The following is a 25,463-nucleotide window of genomic DNA, read 5'->3' as shown; positions in this document are numbered from 1 at the left end:
AAAGCTTAATAGTAAGTGCATACAAAATCGAAACCTGTCAAACTTTATCTAGTCACCAAGTGCAACGGGATCATTGAAAACTCAACAATTGTTTATATTGTCTGCTGAAGTTAGGAAAAAACGTGGATATAGAGGATTATTAAAATTGCTAAGCTTTTGTTTCTTAACCTTTTTCATTAAAACCGCTATGGATAATCGTAGATCAGGTATTTATTAAGTTGTTAGATATATATTTTGGATATTTATTGATGTGATGTTTGTGAAAATAAGGTACATATATGTTCGGTTTACGTGAGTTGTGAGCAAATGTGTCGATCTTTTTAGTTTAAAAAGAATTTTGTTATGTTTCTAAGTGTTTCTATGTAATGAAATTTGTTTTGTTATGTGAGGTTATATATATAAAAGTGTGTAATAAAAGAATCAGCCGCCAAAAAGAGCCATTTTATTAAATATTGTGTTTTGTTTGTTGGTAATTAAAATTTTTCAATTTTTTTGTTTGGTGTTAATTTGCTTTTAATTCGTAAATAGGATCATCTGGATTGAGGTTTATGACTCGAAATGAGTTACATAATATAATGCAACGTTCAAATAAGGCAACATTTGATGAGAAACTGAATTACATGCAACAAGAAATTTTGAGTCATTATAGTGAGCATGACAAAATAGTTGAAGCAAAGAAAAGTTATCTGTTATAAAACACCAGTTTAAGGAAAAATGGTTAGCTGTCCGAAAAACAAAATCATTGTTTGAGAAAAAAAATGCCGAGTGGCTTAACGGAATATTATCATTACCTATTGCAGGTAGGTCAATAACAAAATATGTTTAAGAGATTTATGGGTACATATACAATTTTGTGCTAGCATAGGTGTCAGTGGAGGTCGTCCTCAGAAATCTTTTGGTGAATCAAGTGATAGGAGCAAAAGACGAAGAACCGAAGACCTGAGATCAAAGGACGTAGAAGAGCTGACTTACGCTAGACAAATGAAGTTTCGCGAGACAGGGAATGTGGATGCTTCAAAAATCGTTAAGGACCTAATTAAAAGTCCTGGAAGAGCAGAGCAATACGTTGCGGCCAAAAATAATAACACTGCAAACCAACCACATCAATTATCACCCTTACGTGCTTTTTCTATGTTTACGGAAGCAGGACTTACTAAATCCCAGTATGAAATCGTTAGAGAAACTAACAAACAATTTTTTCCTTGCTATTCTGTGCTTCAAAAGGGTAAAAAAGAATGCTACCCTGAAATTCACTCCATAACCGAGACATGTGCTGAAGTGAAAGTACAAAAGTTGATGGATCACACTGTGAGTCGACTTATAAAACATCTTGGGAATGCTGTAGAGCTTTTAAGTTAGGAAGATAAAAAATCATTAATTTTGATAAGTAAATGGGGTTGTGATGGGTCTCAACAGAGTCAATATAAAATAAAATTTGAAAATCAAGCTGACTCTGATGCCAATATTTTTCAAAGCTCTGTTGTTCCACTACAGTTGCTTTATGGTCTCGAAAAGAAAATTCTTTGACAAAATCCAACCCCATCATCACCTCGCTATTGTCGACCAATAAGAATTCGATTCATCAAAGAAACACACGATGTTATCAACAAAGAAATAGACTACGTGAAATCACAAATTTCTGCGCTTTCCGCTACAGAAGTTGATGATATGTTTATAAAACATAACATTTTATTCACCATGGTAGATGGTAAGGCTTGCAATGCCGCAACGCATACCAAATCTTCGGCCAGGTGCTATATTTGTGAAGCCCTTTCACACGAGTTTAATGACTTAAGTAAGAAAAGACCCTGCAAGAAAGAAAATTTTGACTTCAGTCTTTCCTTGCTCCATGCTCGTATACGGTTTTTTGAGATCATATTATATGTAGCTTACAGGTTGTCTGTGAAAAAATGGAATGTTAGGCTTACGAGTGACGAAAAATAATTAGTAGAAAGAAGAAAGAAAGAAATTCAGGATCAGTTCAGGCAACAACTCGGACTCCTAATGGATATCCCAAAATCGAATATGGGCAATACAAATGATGGAAATACCAGCAGAAGATTTTGTGATTCATATGAAATATCAGCAGCTATAACGGGAATAGATATATTGTATCGTTTTAAAATTGTTTTAGATACATTGTGCTCCAGATTTAAAATCAATACTGAAGCGTTTGAAAAGTATTGTCAAGAAACGGCCGAGCTTTATGTTTCCTTATATAAGTTTTACCCAATGTCTCCTACAATGCATCCGGTGCTAATTCATGGATCCGAGAGGAAGCAGCAGAAGCACGAAACAAACATATTCGCTTATACCGTTTAAGCTATTCAAGAAAGTTTTCTCGTGTTACTTGCAACATGGACGTTCTTAGTAGGCTTCTTCTAACTTCTGATCCATTAATAACCGGAATGAGATGTAATAAAAATAAAACGAAACACTTATTAACTGATGTTATTAATTTGCTATCAGAAAATAATATTTCTTTTGACAATATTGATGAAAATAGTACTGAAGAGTAAATAAACACTTTGTTTCATCATTCAAACAATGTCTGTTTTTAGTTATTTTTAATGCTAAAATTGAATAATAAGAAATATTCAAGCGATAGAGAAAAAAATATTTTTGGCCAAGTTTTAGACCTATATACCACACTGTGACCGGTCTGTTTTTTGTCTTACCATATGGTTAACTACGATATCGTAAACTGTTGCTGTTATGTCAAAAACTGTTGAGTAATCGTTTTTACAAATAGTTGGAATTTGTACGAAGAACATTAGGAATAACTTATTGTTGGAAATTCTTGATATGTCAAACTTACGGTATCAAAAATTTGATATTTGAAGCAAACCCTTCACATTGACAGTTTAACGTTTGACATTTTAACAATGTGTCTGAGAACAACGTGATTGAGTTATATTGTTACAATATCGGGCAAAGTTTGGACTTTATTTGCAAATACGGTTATAATGACAGTTTGAACGTATTTACGAATGTATGTGTCACAAAGCGTGCTACTGGAATTCGCAAAGCAAAATTTAGCTTCAAACCTCGAGCCTTGTCTGACATTTCTATGACATTTGATAAGTTTTTTTTCTTTTTGGTTTTATAACCTATCGACAGGAACTGTAAAACTCCCGACAAAATATAAAATAATTAGAAAACTTTGATATAGCGTTGGTCTGACGTTTACGATATTACGATTAACTATACGATATACGATTATAAAAAAATCACAATGTCTGAGGTAGCATTTCAGATTACCTCATCTAATCCATTATTATTATTCCAAGTTTCAAAGACTGACCACCCGAATACAAGGTTGTGGTGGGGCTATTAGGAACGACAAAAGATACCGATTTATCGTGACTGTCCTTAGAAATGGAACGCAACTTACACAATATTGTAAGATCGCTTCCAATGGTCTATATTTACTTAGCTCAAGAAATCCCCGACTTATTTATGAAATACACTTTGTGTTCCACACAAAACAAACGTGAAGTCAGCCACGCTCAGCTTTTTACTTCATTAGGTCTGTCGTTTTATTCATTACAGCTCAGTTTTCTGCTCTGACCTTAAAAATAAGAACGCTTTATATGATTTCTGCCAAACAAAAATATCGGTGGATGAAAAGAACTGGGAGATCAATAAATGTATCATCAAAGTCCTCTAGTTGACAATTTTCTAAACTCACGTGATTTACGTTAAAAACTCTCAACTGGGCTCAATTCTCTCTTTAACTTTAAGATCACAATAATTCATAAACATGTGCTTCAATTCCACACGAATGTTTTTAAAATAATCTGACAATAGAATAAACCATTTTCCTTCATCTAAAACGAAAAAGTATAGAAAATAGTTCTCATTTAATATTTCTTCTTTCAAAAAATAACCGAAAATACATTTCTATGTTTTCTACTTTGCCTATTTACCGTAAGATGGCTTTTAACACTTTGAAACGTCAAAACATCGCACCAAACAAAATCTCCCCACTTAACATCGCATCTTCGAAAACAAATTTGTATCGCTCCCTGCTTTATTCACCACACCACCAAATATATTCTTCTCTTTCTTTCACAACTATTTGCCAACCTACACAAACAAAATTAGAAAAGATCCACCCGAGAGGACCCAACAAGAAAATTCAAGCAAAAAAATCTCACCGTGTCCAACTTCGACAGCATTTTAGTTGAGTTGAAATCGTGAGATAAATTCGTTGTTTCTGCGTCCGTAGAAACAACGTCTCGTCGCCGCGTCAAATAAATACAAAAAGAATATTACAAAAATCTTCAAAAAATTCAATTCCCATTTCAAGATTAAAAGAAAAAATATCGAAGTTCAACCCCAAGCCCCGATTGATATACAAAAATGTTTCCCAGAACCAGTGAATTCCTTTAAGGAATAATAATTACACATCAAACCCTCTCTCTGTGCCCCGTGGTGGTGACCAAAAAAGGGAAAAATCTAAAATTGAGTGAATCCTGAAAAGGAAAAGAAATAGAAAATAAAATTCGAAGAGAAGCAAAGCACAGAAGAAAAAAAAAAGTGCAAGTGTCTGTCTGTGCCGTCGTCCGTCGTCGTCGTCGTGCCGCTTAGGCAACAATCTTCACTCAAATCAAATCAAATCTTTTCCGATTGAAAACAATCAAATTTTCAATCCAAAAGATCAGAATTCCAAGGAGTGTTCTCTTGATAAGTAAAAATGTGCAAAATTTCCCAGTGAAACATCCCAAATCGGAATCAGAATCTGAATCAGAATCACAGTGTATATTTGCAGTGAGTGGAGTGAGTGAAAATCAATCATACTCGCTCACAGTCTCGGTGTGTGGAATTTACTTCGATTTTCCGGAGCTTTCCCGGTGTTCTAACCAACTTCCAATTCCAACCCAAACAAGCCCTGTTTTTCTTTTTGTTCCTTCTTATTTTTTCTCTTCATATTTTTAAATCTGCTTAAGTGTTAATTTGTTTAGTTTTTGTTGTTGTGGGCAGAGCAAAACGAATCGGGGGTGTCGTGCCGCCGCGATAGGCGCAACATCTCATCATCTTTTACTTCTTCTACATCATCAAACAACCAACGACCCCAAGACCAAGAGTAAGAGAACGATTAGATCAGCTTGAGCTCCCCAACGAAGCCGCAACCCAAGACGAAGACGAACACGAAGACGTCAACTACGAGAACGAGGAGTAGGAAGACCAACAACTAGAAAATGTCTTCCACTGCCGACATGGTTTTTGATGTATCGGCCCTGCCCGATGACATCCGGGAGAAATTGGCCGAATTGGATTTGGAACTCTCAGAAGGTAAAATTCCATTCTCCCTGTTATTATAAAATTCTGTCGTTTAATTCATGAAAAATTTGATAAATCTCATGAAATAAAATTTTCTTTTTGTTTAAATAATTTTTTGTTGAAATTCTTGTTCGAATTCGAAGGAAGGCGAAGTCGAAGTCGAAGGCGACCACGAATGGGTCGATAAAATTTTATTCGATTTTTCTTCGTTGTGTCAGCTTTTGCGAAAACAACAACCACCACTAGTTGTCTCTTTTTTTCGTATAGTTTATCGTACAAACCGGGTTTGGAGGTATAGTGCTTTGCTACTTATAGTTGTATCACTCTTTTCGAAATGTCAGTTTGTTGTTGTTGTTTTTGTATAATGAAGCCAGAGCCAAAGCGGTGTGTCCATTTTGCGGATAAATAATAAACTATATACCCACAGATGTTTTTTTAAATTACTTTTTGTTGTCATCATCCACCGCACCACCGCCGGATAGAACCGCAGACGAGATTTTATATTCTTTAAAAATGTATTTTTATTTGAATTCTCTTTGTTCTGTTTCTCATGATAAATGAGAATAGAAAATAAATTTTCTGATTGTGGATGCATGTTTACTTTTTCAATTGTTAAACCATACATGCCATACAATTGTTAAACCATTACATTATGCATTTTTGTGGTTTAAAAACATCATTTAGTAGATACTTTTTGATAGATACATTTCTATCTATGTAGATGTTTGCACAGCCTTAAAACGATATGAAATTAATCACATCCACACAATTTAAATATTGTCTAACACCAGACATTAAACTTTGCTGATTATTTCTAGAAACACTATCGAATAGAATTTAGTTGATTGGAGTTTTTCTGAGAAATAATTGATGCTCAATAAGAAAGTAAATATTTTAAAATTATGTTTATTCCCTTTTAATTCCAAAGTAACGCTTTTAATTTGTTATGTCACTTTTGACAATTATTGGAAAGTACCAATTTGGCAAGTTTATGTTTCTTAACTCTCACGGGATTTCTATATTTTCAGAAATATTAGGTTTGTTCAATCAGAAAAAATCAAATGTGTAGAGTAGTGCAGTGCAGTTTAGATTCGTGTAAACTGTCAATCTGTCAGAGCAAATTTAAACAAAAAAGTTATATGTCAGTTGTTCAAAAGATGAAAACAATACAAACTGAAAAAATAATTAAAAATACAAATTAAAAGGTTTATTATTAATGAAATTATAGGATTGATATGTAGGCTCGCTGTATAGTGTTGCCTTAAGAAGTGATAAATTGTGATATTAGTTTTAACTTCGTTGTGTTTTTGTTCCATTATTTAAAATTCTGCGTTTATTTTTCTTTCAATTTGTGTTATTTAGTTATTTATTAAACTTTTCAACAGATAACTCAAAAGTAAGAAAATAACAATAGAAATAGTTAAACACATTGTAACATATATTTTAAATTTTCAGCTTGAAAATAGCCAGCGAAACGTCGGGTAACAGAAGATGAATTAGTTTTTTATTAATTGCATCAAGAATATTGATCATTAAAGCCCAATCAAACAAACATTATATATTAAATGTAGGTTTTTCTTTTTATAATTTTATTTTAATTTTTACTTTCCTTTAAATTTGATTGGGTGTTTGAAATCACCAGACATTGTCATTTACCCTGAGTAACTTTATTCCTCATCTTCCGATAGCTACCCGACGAACGTCCCGAAGGCTTGGGGTATCCTGTTTTAACTTTATTGGTTACGAAAATAAAATAGAATGCTTACTGTCACCACTTAATTTTGACATCAAAGTTTAGTGCAGCTGATTGAACAAAGCTACAAACTCAACGTCAGGTTTTTGCTGTCAGAACTGTGGGAATAGAAGTTTTATGATTTGATTACTAAAATTCTGCCATCACTCAATTGAAATTGATTGCTAGGTGAGAATGAATAGTTAATTCTGTTTTGATTTCATTCTTCTGCTGTCAATCTGACTCAGAAAAATTCTCAGAAGTTCGATTGAAAATTACAAACCAATTGCAAAACTGCAGTTAATTCCTAAGGTTTTCGAAGCTATAGTAAAAAACAAATTGTATAATCTTATTCATAATAACATTTCAGTTTACCAACAAAGTTTCTTAAAAGGTAAATCCACTACTACAAATTTGTCAATATTTTCAAATGTTTGTCTAATACAGATGGAAATGCGTTCTAAAGTTGACACTATTTACACTGATTTTTCAAAGGCCTTCGACCGCGTTCAACATTGTATTCTCTTGAAAAAAACTAGAAATATATGGATTTCACTCTCAGCTACGAATGTGGATAAAGAGTTATTTAGTAGGTAGAAAACAGGTGGTAAAAATTGATAATGCCTTATCTAAGGAAATTATAATTTTTTCGGGTGTTCCTCAAGGTAGTCACCTTGGACCACTTCTTTTTATCATTTTTATTAACGAATTACCATTACATCTTACTTTTTCTAAATGTCTTGTATTTGCTGAAGATTTGCAAATATTCAGTTCCATTAATTCACTTAGCGACGCAAAAAGAGTTCAAATTGATTTAAATAATTTAATAAAATGGTGTAATATCAGTGGGCTATATTTTAACAACAAGAAATGTTGCATTATATCATAATCATAAACTTGAAAACGACATTTTACAAATACTTGATAGCCATAAGGATCTAGTCGTAATCTTCGATTCTAAAATGAATTTCTCAAATTACATAGACCATGCGATCTCAAAAGCAAACTCTATGCTAGGGTTTGTTCTTTGAAATTCCAAAGATTTCGAAGACGCCTATATATTGAAAGCTCTTTATTCTAGTCTTTTTAGACCACATTTAAAATATTGTACTGTTATATGGAGCCCCTTTAGAAAAAGTCCAAAAAAGGTTCACAAAGTTTGCCTTACGAAAAATATTTGGTTATTCAAATATTCCAACTTATGAGACAAGGTGTATTTTGATTGATCTAAAACCTCTTGCTCAGAGAAGAAAATTAAACTCAATACATTTTACTTTTGATGTCTTGAATTTTTATATTGAATGTACAGTTTTGTTATCTATGTTTTTTATTTATGCGCCTTCTAGAAACTTGCTCTCGTGACTGTGATTTTTTTAAATGTTCCTTACCACAGTACTAGCTATGCTAAGTATAATCCTATCACAAGAGCTTGTATGGATTTTAATGAATATGATTTTGCATTTGATTTTAATATTAATAGAAATGTTTTGAAACATAAATTAGTAAATTTGTTATAATGCTATAAGTAAATTATGTATTTTATTTTTATGTTATGTATAATTATTAGTCAGTGTGTAACTTTTAAGACGAATAAATAAATAAGAAGTAATACAAACTGGCCCATTGAATTCAGAGATTAAATACATAAACTAGGCGCTACAGTCTGAGAGAACCAAGGCCTATTGGCTTAAAACTCTCAACCATTCATTCCCTTGTGCGAGTAATGTTGCTTGGCATTCCTTATTTAAAAATAATTTATAGGATATGGTCGTATCGTTCCAATTGTGCGAAAATAATTGCTGGCTTATCAGAATAGACCGGAAATTTAAAGTCAAAAGATGTCTAGTTACTCCAACAAGGTGGTTAACTAAGCGTTTCCTCTCCAAATAATTTGTAATGATTTGAGTAATAACAAATCAGGAATTATTTGTCTGTAGAATTCGACTTTCACGGTATTATCGTCAGCGAATTCGTAGAAATTATATTTAAACCACAGCAAAGTGAATTTTTCGGAATGAAAAGAGTTGTGGCTTATTTTAAAAACTTTAATCCTGTTTTTTGCATATCAGGTAAGCTCATAACGAGCCAATGGTGGATCCAGGGGGAAGAGGGGTCATAGGGGTCATAAACCTCCCTCCCCCTGGGAGATTATTATTTAATTTTCCCTTTCTATCGTATTGCGTTATTGGATTTGACTTTTTAAAATACTAATTTTAACTGAGGACTGGCACAAAAATCCAGCACTAATTCTCAGCACAAGTTTATCAATTTTTGAACAATAAACGATTCAGTGAGGGGAGGTGGTCAAATGAGCCATTAAGCTTTTACAGTTTAGTTGTAAAAGTAAAAATTTCATCGTAAGATTTGTTGGTAATTTAACGATATTCACCAAGAAGCAGTTTGTTCTCAAAAATAACTAAAATCTCAGTTTTCCCACAATTTAGAATTGGAAAAATTTTTAGTAATGCTTTGGATTGTTTTCCTAAGATCTTTTCTGAGAGAAAGAGCAATAAAAGAATAAAAGATAGCCAGTTTATTACTAAATTGCCTTAAATTCCTGAAACTCGTCCTGAAACCCTTCTTATTTTATTTTGAAAGTGTTTTTTTTTCCTTTGAAAATTGATTTTCTTTAAAGTACAAAAACTTTTAAGATTTTAAAAAATTAAGGAAATCAACTTTTTGCTTTTGATGCTCCAAAACTGAGATTTAAACACGAACTTCAAGAATATTAATGGCCCAAACAAAGAAAAAATTACACTTTCGTTAAACTAATGACCATTTTTAAAAAAAACTATGAACCTTTCATACTCGTATCTATCAATTCGATATACAAGCTTTGAATCTCTCGGAAAACTGAAGTGAAAAGAGATTGTGCAACGTTTGTTTGATTACTTTGATGGTGCCTGGAAAGGAGGTAATTTAAGCTTCTGTTATTAATTTTTGTAATCTGGAGATTTTGCGTTATTTTTTGACTCACCACATTATTTTTGGTTAGAACAATTTGCAAACAAAACTCAGTGCACTTACTTAGTGGCGCTACAGCCCTGTGTGAACTAGGACCTCACCCAATAAACTTATCCATCTAGCTCGGTCCCAAGTTAAGTGAGGACATTTTTCACTGATCCGCAGAGCATTGGTTTCAATGCGTTCTACGTGACCCAGCCATCTTAGTCGTTGGACTTTTACCCTTCTGGCTTCGTCTACGTCGCTGTACAGCCCATACAGCCCGTCGTTCCATCTTCTCCTCCACTCTCCTTTAGTGCATACGGTACCGTAGATCCCACGAAGAACTTTTCTTTCGAACCGACCCAAGGTGCTTTCATCCGCTTTTGTCTTAGTCCATGCTTCTGCACCGTAAGCAGGACGGAGATGACAAGGGTCTTATATAGCGAGACTTTGGTCCCTCGAGAGAGGACTTTACCACTCAATTGCTTTCTTAGTCCAAAGAAACAGCGGTTAGCAAGAGTTATTCTGCGTTTGATCTCAGCTCTGGTGTTGTTTTCTGCTCCTCCTTTTTTCAGGATTGGGCAAACAATACTGTGGTTACATTCTTCCGACAATATCTTGCAGATAAGTTGGTGCATGCCTCTAATCAACTTATCTCCAGCTGCTTTAAAGAGCTCGGCATTCAAGCCATCCGATCGAGCGATTTTATGCGACTTCAGCTTAGATATAGCAATCTTTACTTCGTCTAAGTCGGGAGGACGGTATGGTTGACTTTCATCATCTATGTTAAATGGGTCATCCTGCCTGACAGCGGAATTCGGTTCGTCGTCGTGGTTATACAGTCTGCAGAACTGGTCCTTCCATATTCTCAGCATTGACTGCGGTTGACTGCGGTTGCATCTTGGCAATGTTGCCACTGGTTTTCGATACATTGTGTTGGCGGCACAGAACTTAGAGAGGTTACTTGTAACTCGATCGGAAAAGAATTTGGAGATCCCTTGCGATTGTAGCCGTTCTCCCTGTTTTCCCTTGGGTCTAAAAACCCGAAGTGCTACCTTGGCTATAACGAGATAGTGGTCCGAGTCGATGTTAGCTCCTCGGAAAGTTCGGACATCCATGATGCTGGAAGCGTGTCTAGCGTCAATCGCAATATGGTCCATCTATTTTACGGTATATTGATCTGGAGAACTCCAAGTTCCTTTGTGGATTTTAAAGAGTGGAAAACGCGTACTGGGTAGCATGAAGTTTCCCCCCTCAAAACAATCTACGAGCATGAATCCTTTATCGGAAGTATTGTCGTTAAGGCTGTTTTTCCCAATTATTCCACCATAAATGTCTTCCTTTCCTAGCTTTCCATTAAAATAGCCCAGGATAATTTTAATATTGTCTTCTAATTGTTTTGTCTAAGAGGTCGAAGAACATATCTTTGGTGTTGTCATCTTTCTCTTCTGTGGGGGCGTGCGAGCATATCAAGCCAATGCTGTAGAATTTAGCTTTGATGCGGAAGGCCATGAGGCGCTCGTTGATGCACATATAGCTCAAGACTTGTTGTCTAAGTCTGGCTCCAATGACAAAGCCGCATCCAAATAAGCGCTGGTGGATTTCTCGGTAGCAGTCTCCATAGTAAATATCGAAGTTTTATATTCCGTATCATGGGCCTTAACCCTACGTATACTAATTTTTATTTAAAAAGGTACATTCATTTTCTTGGCATTTGACACCTGTCAAATTGCGAAACAATTTAAAGTGTCATAAGTATTATGTTGAATATTTTCCATTTAAATTTTTTTTTAATCAAAGCTTAGCACAAAAATAGTAATCCGAGAAATTTGAAGTTGAAGCGTTAGTCAGTGAAAGAAGTTAATAATTTTTAGTAGTACAACATTTTCTGTATTTAATTTCGCTTTACATTTTAAAACCGAAAAATGAATGACACGAAATATGCACTAACTGCCTAAATTTGTTGTCGGCTCTTATTCTTATTTTGTTTATCTTATCAAATGTTTTATTTGAATACCAGCTGTGTACAACAACAGCCTAAGAATCACTTATTTTTTGTAAACTTATCTACCCTACCTCAAAGGGTAAATAATTCCGGAAAAAAATGATTTGAAAAACTTTCGATTAAGCTTATCACCTAGTTACCTACATTACTCTTATTTTATCTACACTCCAGATCAATTGGATATTACCAGTTTGTGCCTTAAAATTTGAGTTGAAGAATTCAATAGGCATGGATATCTAAATTGGCTACAACTTCAAGATGTATTTAGTTAACATAAATGAAATGTAAAAACTCTTTATATTCTATAAATGTCTACATTTTTATGTGAAATCTAGAAAGTTTAACATTTTTCTAATTGAAATAAGGGCCAAAGCCTCACAGTTTCCTAATTACCTAAGTAAATTCCAAGGGTAATTCTTGAAATTACTATTCCCCTTCCAAACTTTCGAACATTTGAGTTATGTCTTATTCACGATGTGCCCAAAATTGTGTCCCAAGTCTAGTAACTTGGGGTGTTTATAAGGTTCAGCTATTTGTCAATGTCTTTTTTTCCAGTATTACTCGTACCTTTCTGAAATTTGTTTTCCAAATGATAAATCGTTATTATTTTACTTTCGGTTTTCTGTGTTTTGCTTTTTGTTTTCCGTTTACAATCTTCCAACCTCAGTTGTACCTTCTAAAGCTAAATCAAATATATGTTTTTTGTTTTCTTCTGTTTTTCATCAAATAACAAATATCAATATTGTATGAGGGGTAAAATACAAAATACTACAAAAGGAAAAATAACAACAGCAAAAATCTCTATATTGCTTCGTGCCACCTGTTTTGTTTTTAAAAATCTCTTAAATCCCAACTCACAGGTAAAATAAAATAAACATTAAATGCAAAGCGGGTAAATAAAATAACAAAAAAATAAAAATAAGAGACCTCCTCAGATTACGGAATGCCGCTGAAGTTTTATTTTATTTATTTTCATTTAAACTGAGGTATGTTGGGTACATATATCTTATGGTGATGTAGCTCCAAGATGACATCTCTTCTCATGTTGACAGAAGGTATTTTTCATTTTTTTTAGTTTCTTGTTGGTAAGGGAATAGTGGTGGCGCGGCGGCGGTTGAGGTGGTTCGGGTGTCGGCGGTGATATTCTAATTGGGTTTGTCATCATCGTCTATTTTTAATTGATCAGCTGCTGCTGCTTCTGCTTCTAGTGTTAGGTAGCTTCTATATAGTGGGGATGCAGTGTCTTCTTTCTATAAAAGAGGAAGAGATTGTAAAAGGGAGACTATTTATTTTGATGAGAACTGATTGGAAATTTTAGGGAGTTATTTGATATCTTTTGAGTAAAAAAAAAAGTATTTAAAATATCGCTGAAAATTAAGTTGAGTGTTTCAATTATCACTTCAATAAATATCCTGACGGTTATGAGCACGATACCAATCGAAATGATAAACCAATTTGAGTCATTAGTGAGCCCCTGTCTAAAGGCTTCAAAATAAGGGTTTTGAATTTGAATAGTCCGGTATATACATTGATGTCTCTTTTGAAGCCGTAATTTTTGTTTTGAAATATGAGAAGTGAAGAATTTTCCATTACTGAAAATAAAACGATTAAAGCTTCAACAACGTATTTAAATTGTTAAAAATGAGTAAAATATTATAAGCATTTTTATATCTCAGTTAAAAAAAACTAAAGGTCGTGCGTTGTGAAGCTCCTTTCGACAAGATATAGTAAAAGTGGTGGAAACGTTTTAGCTGCTGAAAGTATTAAGTTAAAGCGTAACGCACCAGCCGAAGTACGCCATATCTTAACATATGGTTCGATTGTGTGGTGACCTGCTCTTAGCAAAGCCTATAACATTAATAAGCTAAAGAAGGTTCAGAGAACAGCTTGCGTGGGCACCACAGGGGCCATACGTACTTGCCCAACAGACGCCTTAAACGTTATTTTGGATCTTCTACCAATCGACCTTTTTATTAAATTCATAGTTTCCTATGAAATTAATTCCCTCAGATATTATCTCGGTAGACACTGACTACTGCACTCCTACTTTGAACCTTAGAAGGGTTTTAAGGTTATTTTCCCATCGAGAAAAGATTGGGAGGATGACATCGTTTCGATAGGTTTCGACACAACCATCTTTACTGACGGCTCAAAGATGGAGTGCAGAGTTGGTTCTGGGATCTTTTTTGAGTCCCTAAGTGTAGCCAAATCCTTTAGGCTTCCTGACTTTGCTATTGGCCTATAGGAGTTCATGCAGAGAAGTTGGGTATCTCTTACAACACCTTTTGCCGTAGCTGTAGTGCTGCTTTGGCAAACACCAGAATGAAATGCTTTGGAAAAGCATTCTTTCAAGAACTCGATGAGCTATCTGAGACAAAGATTAGAGACCTAATTTTTTTTCTCAATGCGACAAAATGGCTCTAACATAATCGCTATGAAGCTTCTCTATCAATCTATCCTTTTCAATCAAAGGTCAAATGGGTTTTTGGTATCAAAACGGCGCACTACAGCGCTAATCGGATCTCAGGCTAGGTTGCCTAAAGATCGCCATTTCTACCTACCTAACGCACCCCCGATGCCACTATCTATGAGTGGCACTTGCATCCAGGAAACCAATCAACTATCAGTACTCGGTATGTGTATTATAAATATAATTCGCATACCTGGGCAGGTGTCCCCAAAACAAGTTTAAATCTTTTGGATAGAATTCAAAAAAGGGCTTTAAAAATGATAGGCGACAGAACTATAATCGAAACATTTACATCGCTAGAACACCGCCGCAATGTTTCATGCCTTTCGTTGTTTTACATATATTTTTACAAACAATGTTCTGTGGAATTAGACAGTTGCATTCCACCCCTTAAACAATTCAGCCGTAATCCATGCACTTCTAGGAATGCTCATCAGTTTACCCTTGAGCTCAATTTCGGGCGTACAAGACAAATGTGCGTCGGTATCTCCTTTAAATCCTTCCCTATTTTCCTAACGCTCGCACTGTGTTAAAATATAAACATATAAAGGGTACTAATAACCCCTTGAGTGCCTGTGAATTAAAAAAAAAAACAAGTGATGTGAAGCTGCTGTAGCCCTTAGTGTAAACGAAAACTTCGGCTTGTTCATTCCTCGTCCGTCGTCCATCTTATAAGGCATTTTTTGAACGACATAACACCACATTTTCATTAAGACTGAAAGTTTTTACCTTCATTAATTCGGTCCTTAATTTTTTATTAAACAATCATCGGTCACCACTTTCACCTCAAAGGTTACGTATATAAGAAAAATTGTTGTTGTTGTGGCCCGAAAAAAGATTGTTGGAAAACCTTTTCATCCTCCTTAGGCTAAAGTGGTGGTTTGAACACAAGTTACTTACATATATTAGATATTTTCGTTGTATCAGTGGTCACTGAAAACTTATAATTTAACTACGGTTACGTGAAATATAAGGCCTATGCCAATTCAACCAATTGATTCAATTAATCGTCGGAAAAATACTTGAATTTTTAATTCATATTTTTTGAAGACTTTTAAGTGTCAATTTTGGTTACTTACTTACTTAAGGTGGTGCAACAGTCATATGTAAACTAGGTTCCACCTAACAAACTTCTCAATCTTCCTCGATCCCTACCTCTTTTACGTTGTCCTGTGGGTGTGGATTCGAAGACTTTCCGGGCCTCAGCCTCGAAGACTTTCCGGGCCGGAGCACAAGTTTGCATGCGCTCTACGGAAGGCAGCCATTTCAGTCGTTGGACTTTTATCCTTCTGGCTAAGGCTACGTGTCGCTGTCCAGCCCATACAGCTCGTTGTCCTATCTTCTCCTCCACCTACCTTCTAACCTTCTATAAACACGTGACCGTAGATCACGTGAAGAACTTTTCTCTCGAAGCGACCCAAGGTGCTTTCAACCACTTTTGGTATAGTCCATGCTTCTGCGCTGTATACCAGGACAGGGATAAGGATTGTCTTTAATAGGGAAACATTGGTCACCCCAAAGAGGGGCTTACTACTCACTTGCTTCCTTATCCCAAAGAAACAGCGGTAACGGCAAGAGTAATTCATTGTTTGACCTAAACATTGGTGTTGTTTTCTGTGTTCATAACGGAGTCTAGGCAGACAAAGTCCTTAACTTCCTAAAAGTTACGTCTGTCGATGGTGACGCTTTGACCGATATATCGGTGTTATAGGTCATTTTTAATGACATTAATTTGATTTGAAATCTTCAAAAGACACTTGGCAGTATTCGACACCAAGTAGTGTGGGACTTTTAACCACTAAAACCACCTCTTCATCTGGACCAATCTTGAAGGATCGACTTCCGATTTTTCTTTCTTAATTTTGTACAATCACTTTGGGGGAAGTTTAAACTTTAAATACTTTCCCATGTTTTTTTAGACCATAAGCTCATGAGGCTTGGTTCTTCTTAATCTCCGAACATGGTTTCTTATATTTAAGACGGTCTCCATTTCAGAATTAGTATGACTTTGCAGTCTCTGGTTGTGCGATACAGCGTATTTTTTAACAACTTCTGTAACCATTTTTATTTTTAAGTCATGTAGATCGGTATTTCTTATGTACCAAGGTGCATTAACTATTCCACGAAGGACTTTGTTTTGGAATTTTTGGATGATTTCGGTATTTGTTTTCTTTGTACAGCCTATGGGGCTTGGATTCCATAGGTCCAAACAGGCTTTAGTACTTGATTATACAGCATTATTTTGTTTTGGATTAATAAATCAGAGTTGTTACCAAGCAACCAGTACATTTTTCTATATTTCAAGTTTAGTTCTTATCTTTTCTTTTTGATGTGCTCTTTCCACTTAAGCTTTGCATTCAAAGTCATTCCAAGGCATTTGGCCGTATTGGTGTAAGGTACCGCTTTATTATTAATGATTATTGGAATATTGTTTATCTTTTTATTTGTAAAGTTTATATGTGAAGATTTTGTTTCATTGAGTTTGATACTTCATTTTTCGGTCCCAAGCTCTCACTGTGTCGACGGCATTTTGTAGTTTTACTGCTGCCTTAGAGACACATTTGTCGGGTACCAAAATTGCGGTATCATCTGCAAAAGTAGCCATTGTGGTGTGATTACCAACTGGAATATTCCTTGTGTATAGTAAATACAGGGTAGGACCTAGGATACTTCCTTGTGGTACACCGGCTTCTATTTTCTTCAATTCCGAGTATTCCTGATCGTACCTTAACATTCGGTCTGAGATGCACGATTTTAATATTTCAAAGTACTGCCTGGGAAGATCCCTTTGCAGTTTGTACTCAAGTCCCTCATGCCAAACCTTGTCAAAAGCTTGAGCAACGTCTAAGAAAATAGCTGAACATACTTGTTTTTCTTCTAATGCTTTTTCTATTACATCCGATATTCTATGAACTTGGTCTATTGTGGAATGTTTATTTCTAAAGCCAAAATGATTGTTTGGGATTAACATTCTTTCTTCTATGATTTTGATAATTCTTTTCAGAAGCAGTTTTTCAAAAACTTCTGCCATAATTGGTATAAGCGATATTGGTCTGTAAGCCGTCACTTCTGTAGGTGGTTTACCTTGCTTTGGTATGACAATTACTTCAGCAATTTTCCAATGGTGCGGGACATACCGGTGCTTAAGGCATGCATTTATTATATATTGGAGTTTTATAAAGGCTTTCAATGGCATTTCTTTCATAACCTGAGCAGAAATTAGATCGTAACCTGGTGATTTTTTATTTGGTAGTTGATGTAAACACATACTTTTTATTTCTTTAAGTCTTATAATTGGTATTTCACTTTCATCTATCTTATCAACAAACTGTAAGTTATTTTCAGCCGCGGGCGAGTTTTGTAACTACGGTCTTTTCAGGCGCTTTTGAAAGATAGGGCTTCTAGTGCTGACGCGGGAGCTCTGCACTATTTCTTTAAGGACGATGTTAAAGAAATCGCATGACAGTGCATCACCTTTTCTAAAGCCTTTTTTGACATCGAGAGGTTCTGTTTCTGATTTTGACAGGGATGCCAAAACTATACATGGCTCTATACAGCTCGTCCCTGTAGATGCTGTCACATGCGGCCTTGAAATCTACATATCTGCCGTAATATGAACATTTGATCGACTGTGGAGTTTCCTGGTCTAAAACCACACTGATAAGGTCCTATCAGGTTATTTACGATGGGCTTTAGACGTTTACATTTTACGGCAGAGAAGATTTTGTAAGCGATGTGAAGTAGATTGATGCCTCTAGAGTTGATGCATTTTAGAGGGTCATATTTTTTCAGTCGTCTAAATTGAATGGATCATCCAGCCTAAAAGCGTCGTCGCCATTATACAGTCTGCAAAAGCGGTCCTTCCATATCCTCAGCATTGACTACGGTTCTACTATGATGTTTCCACTTTCGCCTTTGCAGCCTTCGGTTCGAAGTTTATGAATTTGTTTCCCCTGCTTATATAACAGGCTCGCTTCTCATGCTCTACCCATTTCCTTCTAAAAAATCGGCGTTCCTCTATCCTCTTCTAGTCGTAGAACTCGTGATCAGCTCCTATACTATGCAGCACCGATTTGCGTGCCTGTTGTTTGGCTGCATTTCCTGCCAGGGTTTCATTGTTGGTGGCAGTTTGGAACCAAGCACGTCAAAGGTGGCTTCTCTAATTGCATCTTGGCAATGTTGCCACTGGTTCTCGATACATTGAGTTGGCGACAGAAAACTTCGAAAGAGTTTAATTGTGATTTGGTTGAAGAAGAATTTGGCAATCTCTTGAGATTGTAGCCGTTCGACTTTGTATCTTCTACCAGAATCTCCCTGTTTTGCCTTGGGTCTGGAAACCCGACGTGCTACCTTGGCTACAATGAGGTAGTGGTCCGAGTCGATGTTAGCTCCTCGAAAAGGAGCTAACATAACTGCACATCAAGAATATTGCTAAAAAATATTGAAAAATTAATGCATACGATTTAAATTAACATAGAACTTTCCTTAACAATTTTCTAACAAAAAAGAATTGGTAAATTAGTTAAGGTTTTATTTGAGAAATTAAATTTCGCAGATAAACTTATTATGCAGGTCACGATACTAAATATTTTATTTGTCCTTTAGATAATATGACAATATTTGATTCTTTGTCTTACCTTCTTTTCGAAGAAATCAACTTGATAAATTCTTATAACAAAAAACAACCTTGTTTGGTTTTATATTTCGAAACTTCTGATCTACTTTAATAAAATCAAACACTTTTGGTTCTGAATAATAAATGGAAAAATGAGTCTTCATTCGAATTGCAAACGTAGGTTCTCTGTTCTGCTATCAATCATAAAGTTGTTTGTCTCCAAATAATAACAATAACAATTCCCAGAACTATTTATTTATCGATGCCTAATTATAGAGCAATTCATACGTATGGCTATCATAGGAGGTATGTATAAGGTTATAATATAGTGTGTCTATGATATCTCCACATTTCCACAATGCTCCAGGCTTTTCTCTGTTGTCATTATTTTTGCTAAGTATGAATGCACAATTTCATGGAAAATAAACTAAAGAAAAAAAATGTTTTAAAAAAATTATTCCTAGCACGCTCGTTTATAATTTAAGTTGACAGCAGCAGATGCAATGACCAAACATGAATGTCATACCTATAAGTCTGTACATTCATCTGTATAGAACAGAGTGTTGTCTCTTTAGATATATGTACAAAATAACAACAATATATACATACATATGTATGTAGGATTGTTAAACTTGCACTTGACATTTTATAATACAACAAAAATAACCAGAATGGGTGTTGCTCTGCATAACTCAACAGAGTCTAGGAATCATTCGAAGTGTATAATTTTCTATAATATCTATTTTCAGAATAATTTACATTCTTTGAGTTTATAGGTACCTAAGTTGTAAAGTCGAAGTGCAGAAATAGAAAAAAAAATCATAATTTTATAGCCTCAGATGATTTGTACGAATTATGTAGCTACCGTGTCAGAACTGTAAGATAATAATTTTATTTTCAAAAGAGGTTTTTTGTTTGCAATTGGACACAGTTAGGAGTGGAATAATTGGTAATTGTAAATTTGTCGAAATTTTGAACCGAAAGAACAAAAATTGTTTTCCTTTTTAATTAATTTTAAGTAAAAGGTTTGCCGTTTGTTGGACTAGTTCGATAGGGTAATTTAAAAACATTTGAAACCCATAACTGGACACAGAAAAGTATTCAATACCAATACCAAATATGGACAGTTTAATCTCAACATCTTTTATTAAAAAACATCACTTTTTGTGTTTATAAAAATAATATAAAAATAAAATAAATATCACAGTAGGTTAAGAACAACCTTGCCCACTTCGTTATTCTTAACTATTTAAAATCAGCAAACTGCAATTCGATAGAAACTTCCAGATCTCTATACATTCCAGATTTTTCTGGAAGGAAAGGGTCAGTGCACTTGTACACGGATGGATCAAAAAAAATGAAGGGGTTGTTGGAGTTGTGTATTCTAAACGACTGAAATCTCATTCCGCCTTCCCAAAAATTTTAGCGTTTTCCAGGCGGAAATGTTGGTGATAAAAGAAGTCTTGACTTGGCTTGAAGAAAACGTGATATTAACACCTGATATCCATATTTTCTCAGATAGTCAAATCTCTGGACTCTCTCTACAAACTCTATAACTGTCGTTAAGTGTCGATTATCACTAATTGAGGTGGCCATAGAGACAATCCAGTTAATTGAAAGGCAAATTAACTCGCCAGAAATGGTCCAGTACAACCCATTCTACAACGTTTGGCTAAAACTGGCATACCAATTGCTGCATGTAATAGAAAAGCACGCTAAGAATGCACTTGCAGAAGCTGTATAGATACAAAAGAAGTGAAAACAATTCTTCACCTCCTCTGTACATGCCCTGCTCAAGCTCAAAAACGCACGAATTACCTAAGAGAATTGTTCTTTAAAGAACTAAACGATTGAATCATATTTAATCAGTCTTTGACACTTCGTACGCGACTGAAACTGGTTTGATTGAGCTTAGAAGAAAGCCTTAATTTCATTTTTTAATTTCACGCGGTATCACAATTGGCCACTAAAGTGGACTAAGTGTGTCCTACTACATCACGGACAGCCACTCTAACCTAACCTAATAATTGACTTCTTTCGAAATGTCTCCTGTCTTACATAGTTTTTTCGATTTTATAGATTTATTTTCGAACGACTGTATTCCATTTTTTTGTATTCTTTTTTTTTTTTAATGTTCCCCAAAAACCTCAAAAACCTCAAAAACGTTTTCTTAAAAAAATTATATCCAGAAAAAAATGTAAGTGCGTCGTTTTTGAATTTTAGTATAAAATGTATTTCAAAATCATTCATGATTTTTTAATTCTAAAAACTTTAAACGCGTTTATATCAAAACTTCCTTTTTTCACTTAAATTTTAGAATATTTTATTTTTTAATTTGTTATCAACTATTTTCCAATGCCAATTTTGTTGCTAAATAAAAGTGTTTACGACACTGTTTACGGAGACGGCTAGCCACCATTCCAAGTTCATATGAAACGGAATTCAAATCGATTAAAATATAAATAGGAGTTCTGAATTTCACTTTTTTCGATATCGATTTAGTTTTTAACTAGCCAAAGGAAGTTATTGTAATGGGTCCGATTTGTCAAATTGAAAATGTTGACATTTCTCGACATTCAAGTTCCCTAGCGTCGAAATAAAAGATGTTTAGAAAGATGTCTGTGCGTGCGTGTTTACGTACGTTCGAACGTCAAGAACCAGAGGAGATATCGACTTCAAATAAATTTTGTTATACAGATAAAAATGCAGAAAGGGCTCTCAAGAAAATTGCGTGGGCGGTTTTTATACCATAGCAGTTTAAAAAAAGGTCAACATTTTGGTTAACCCCAACTATCTCACAAACCAAAATTGCTAGACACTTGAATTAAATTTTATATAATATATTGTAGCCTGACTAAACAAATATATTTTTTGAGAAAAATCAAATTAACGGTTTTTGTAATAAGTCAAAAAAACTGAAAAAAATGGTCACCTCCAAAATTTTAGGAATGCAAAATTATTTTATCTCCAAACTAATTTTGTACAACAAAATAAAGCTTTTAACATCTGGTAAAATTTTGAGAACAATCGAATTAACAGTTTTTTATAAAAAATAAAAACATAAAAAAAAACATTACTTAAAGTTGGTAAAAACTGATTTTCGACTCAAATATCTTTTCAAAACTTTGAGATATTGGCATTAAACTACTTTTATCTTTTTTAAATATTGTTTGCAATATTCAGTAAAATTTTGAGAAAAATCGAATTGCCATCTTTTTTACAAAAAATAAAAACTTAAAAGAAAATTTACCAAAAGTTGGTAAAAATTTATTTACGACTCAAATATCTTTTCAAAACTTTGAGATATTGGCTATAAACTACTTTTATCTTTTAAAAAATATTGTTGTCGACACTCAGTAAAATTTTTAGGAAAATCTATTTGACAATTTTTTTGCAAAAAATCAAAACCTAACAAAAAAAAAAAAAACAATACTAAAACTTGTTAAAAGTTTAATTACGAGTACGACTCAAAAATCTTTTAGAAATTAAAAATATTGTCTTCAAACTCTTTTTATTACACAGAAAATATTGTTTTCGATATTCAGTTTTATTGTAAAAAATAAAATCTACAAAAAATATTACGCAAATTTGGTAAAAATTGATGTTCGGTTCTTGATATCTCTCAAATTTATTTCATTCATCCAATTTGTAAACATTCAAGAAATGCTTCTAAAATTGGTAAAAATTTGTTTTCGATTAAAAACCTATTTAACAAAACTCGATTTTCAAAATTTAACTATTTCTTTATATGAAAAATATTGTTGGTAATTTAATTGACAACTTTTTAACTGAACACGAAAACCTACAAACTTTTAAGCAAGACAAATAGACAGACGGGATGGGAAGTTATCAGTGTGGGTCGCATCCAAGTCTCTGTTTTTTTTTTTTTAATTTTAAAACAACATAAATTTCCGTGTTCTACAAATCGATCCTTCAAAAACTTTAAAGGCACCGTCTTTTCCCACCGATATTTGACAACTGCTTAAATTGACTTGAAAAAACAGTCGGTGTTTAAAAAATCAATCGAATGAGAGAACCGTGAGTGACTGGTACTTCGGTTTCAGTAGTATTTCTTCACAAAATTATTAAAAATGTCTAATTTTTCCAATCCAATCCAATCCTTCAAACAATTTAATCGTAATATTCGAGTCTTGAGAAATGCTCAATTGAAATTGAGAAATGTCCAATTTGTGTTGAAGTGATGTAAGGTTTGTTCGTAGTGTACAAACTCGTCAACTCGTTCTTTAACCGTACTACGCGAATGTGGAATATTTTACCACACTCTATTGTCTGTAAACACATACAAAGTTTAAGAAATTTAGTAATTTAACTGCTGGGTAAATTTGTCGCAAGGAAGGAATGTAATTAGTTGTGATTTTCTAATCGTAAATCGATCGTTAAAAATTTCTCAAGAAAGGTTATCCAAAATTAAACACATAATCCAAAACATATATTTGTAAAGAAAACTAGCAGTTCCATATCATTGGTAGTTATCTTGAGGACCTAATTGCAGGATAAAGTGAAAAGATCTAGTTTCTTTGTTTTTCTGAATTTTTCAAAAAAGTATTGATTCCTTACAAAAAAAATTAATTTAATATGTAAAGACATTTCTACTAAAACCTTAAGTTTTATTTGCCATAAATCAACTCTGTTTTGTGCTCTTGGTTAACTTAGTTTTATTTGATCAGTAAAAGACCAAAACCAAGGAGCTTGGACCTAAATTCGAGTGTGGGCGCGTATCGTCTCAAAATTGAATTAAATGGCGCAGAACAACAACAACAACCTATTTTTAAGCATTTAACATTTCACTGTTTAGCAATTTGTTATAGCGGTCCTATCAATTGGAAATCCCATTCCGTTCACTGTTGCGACAGTTAAATCACAACGACAACGTGGTAGGTCGAGCAGAAAACACTCTTGGCTTGTTTCTTACCTCTGACCCTGGTAAGTACACTATTAGTGTTCTATCTCCTCTAGGTACATCTGACCATTGTGTCATATCAGCAAATTTCTCGTGTAAAAACTCTCCAGTTAAAGAAAGAGCTCTTAAGAGAACCGTTTGGCAATACGAGAAAGCCAACTGGGACGGTCTCAATAATTATAAATTATAATATCTGGTCACTATGCTTCCTCGATAGTGACGTTGACGCCAGCGCTGATATTATCACAAGTTTGATTCTCCTGGGAATGTGAACTTTTATCCCGAATAGGGTTAAAAGCATCAGACCTAAGGAAAACGCATGGTTCGATGCGAGCTGTAAAGAGGTTATTAGGGTCAAGAAGGTAAGATTGTTTGTTGTTTTAAAGCCAATCCAACTGAGGAAAACCGGAATAAGTTCAAGCAAGCCAGGAAGACCTGCAATGCCCATATTCAACGGACCAAATTTTTACATGACCAAAAATTAAGGCAAAATATACTGCAATGTCCCAAACGCAGTAAAAAATTTTGGTCATTTGTAAAAAACATGAGGAATTTTTCCTCTTCCTCGGTTACAACGCTCGTTGTGAATGACACTCCATTTGTTAGCTCCTTAGAGAAAGCAAATCTCTTTGCTAGGCAGTTCGCCGCAATTTCAACGCTGCCAGTGGGTGTTATGACTCCGCCTGTACTTGATCGAATTAATGATTCTATGGGGGAAATGTTTTTTCGCACTCGTACTGTAGTGGGAGTCCTAAAAGATCTTAACATACATAAATCTGCTGGTCCGGATGGTATCCCCGCTATTGTTCTGAAGAGGTGTTCTTCATCGCTGGCAAAACCACTGCGTAAGCTTTTTCATCTGCCTATTCCCAAAAAAGGCGAATCTTCCTCACCGTCTAATTACCGACCGATTGCACTTACGTCCCTTCTTTCCAAGGTCATGGAAACGCTGATTAATTATCAGCTCAAGAAATATCTTGAAGATCGAAAGCTTATTAATGACCGGCAATACGGCTTTCGTAGCAATAGGTCCACTGGTGATCTCATGGTTCATCTCACCGAACAGTGGAACAAATCTTTACATAGTTTTGGAGAAAGTAAGATTATTGCACTTGATATTTAAAAAGCATTTGATAGGGTTTGTCATCAGGCTCTCTTATCGAAAATGTGTGCTTTTGGTTTTCATGAAACCCTCCTTCATTGGATTAGTAATTACCTTTCGAATCGTTCAATACAAGTTGTATTGGATGGATTCAAGTCTGAAAACCACAAAATAAATACTGGTGTGCCCCAGGGCTCTGTTTTATCTCCAACACTCTTTCTCATTTTTATTAATGATCTCTTGTCTGCAACATCTAATCCAATACATTGTTTCGCTGACGATAGTACTCTTAGCTTATCATATTCGTTTTCAGATTCACACCCCTCTTCTTCCGATTTGGAACTGCAACGACAAAATATGATAAGCTCATTAAATTTCGACCTAAA

At 34.4% G+C, this 25,463-nt stretch overlaps 1 protein-coding gene across 2 annotated transcripts in view; it reads left to right on the top strand.

The window, feature by feature from the left end:
* The first annotated feature begins 4,179 nt into the window (after window positions 1-4,179).
* The window catches only part of LOC129939562 (disco-interacting protein 2), a 310,790-nt gene continuing 289,506 nt past the window's right edge, over window positions 4,180-25,463 (top strand). Inside the window, exon 1 of one of the 2 annotated variants that reach the window (XM_056047616.1) lies at window positions 4,180-5,298. In XM_056047616.1, coding sequence (XP_055903591.1) covers window positions 5,205-5,298 — 94 coding nt within the window. In that variant the 5' untranslated portion in view covers window positions 4,180-5,204. The remainder of the gene's footprint in view (window positions 5,299-25,463) is intronic. The other variant, XM_056047618.1, reaches the window with a different exon arrangement.

This window comes from Eupeodes corollae, chromosome 1 (genome assembly GCF_945859685.1).
Source record: "Eupeodes corollae chromosome 1, idEupCoro1.1, whole genome shotgun sequence".
NCBI classification, from domain to species: domain Eukaryota; kingdom Metazoa; phylum Arthropoda; class Insecta; order Diptera; family Syrphidae; genus Eupeodes; species Eupeodes corollae.
Note: the sequence above shows the minus strand (reverse complement) of the source record. Positions and strands in the feature narration are given on the sequence as shown.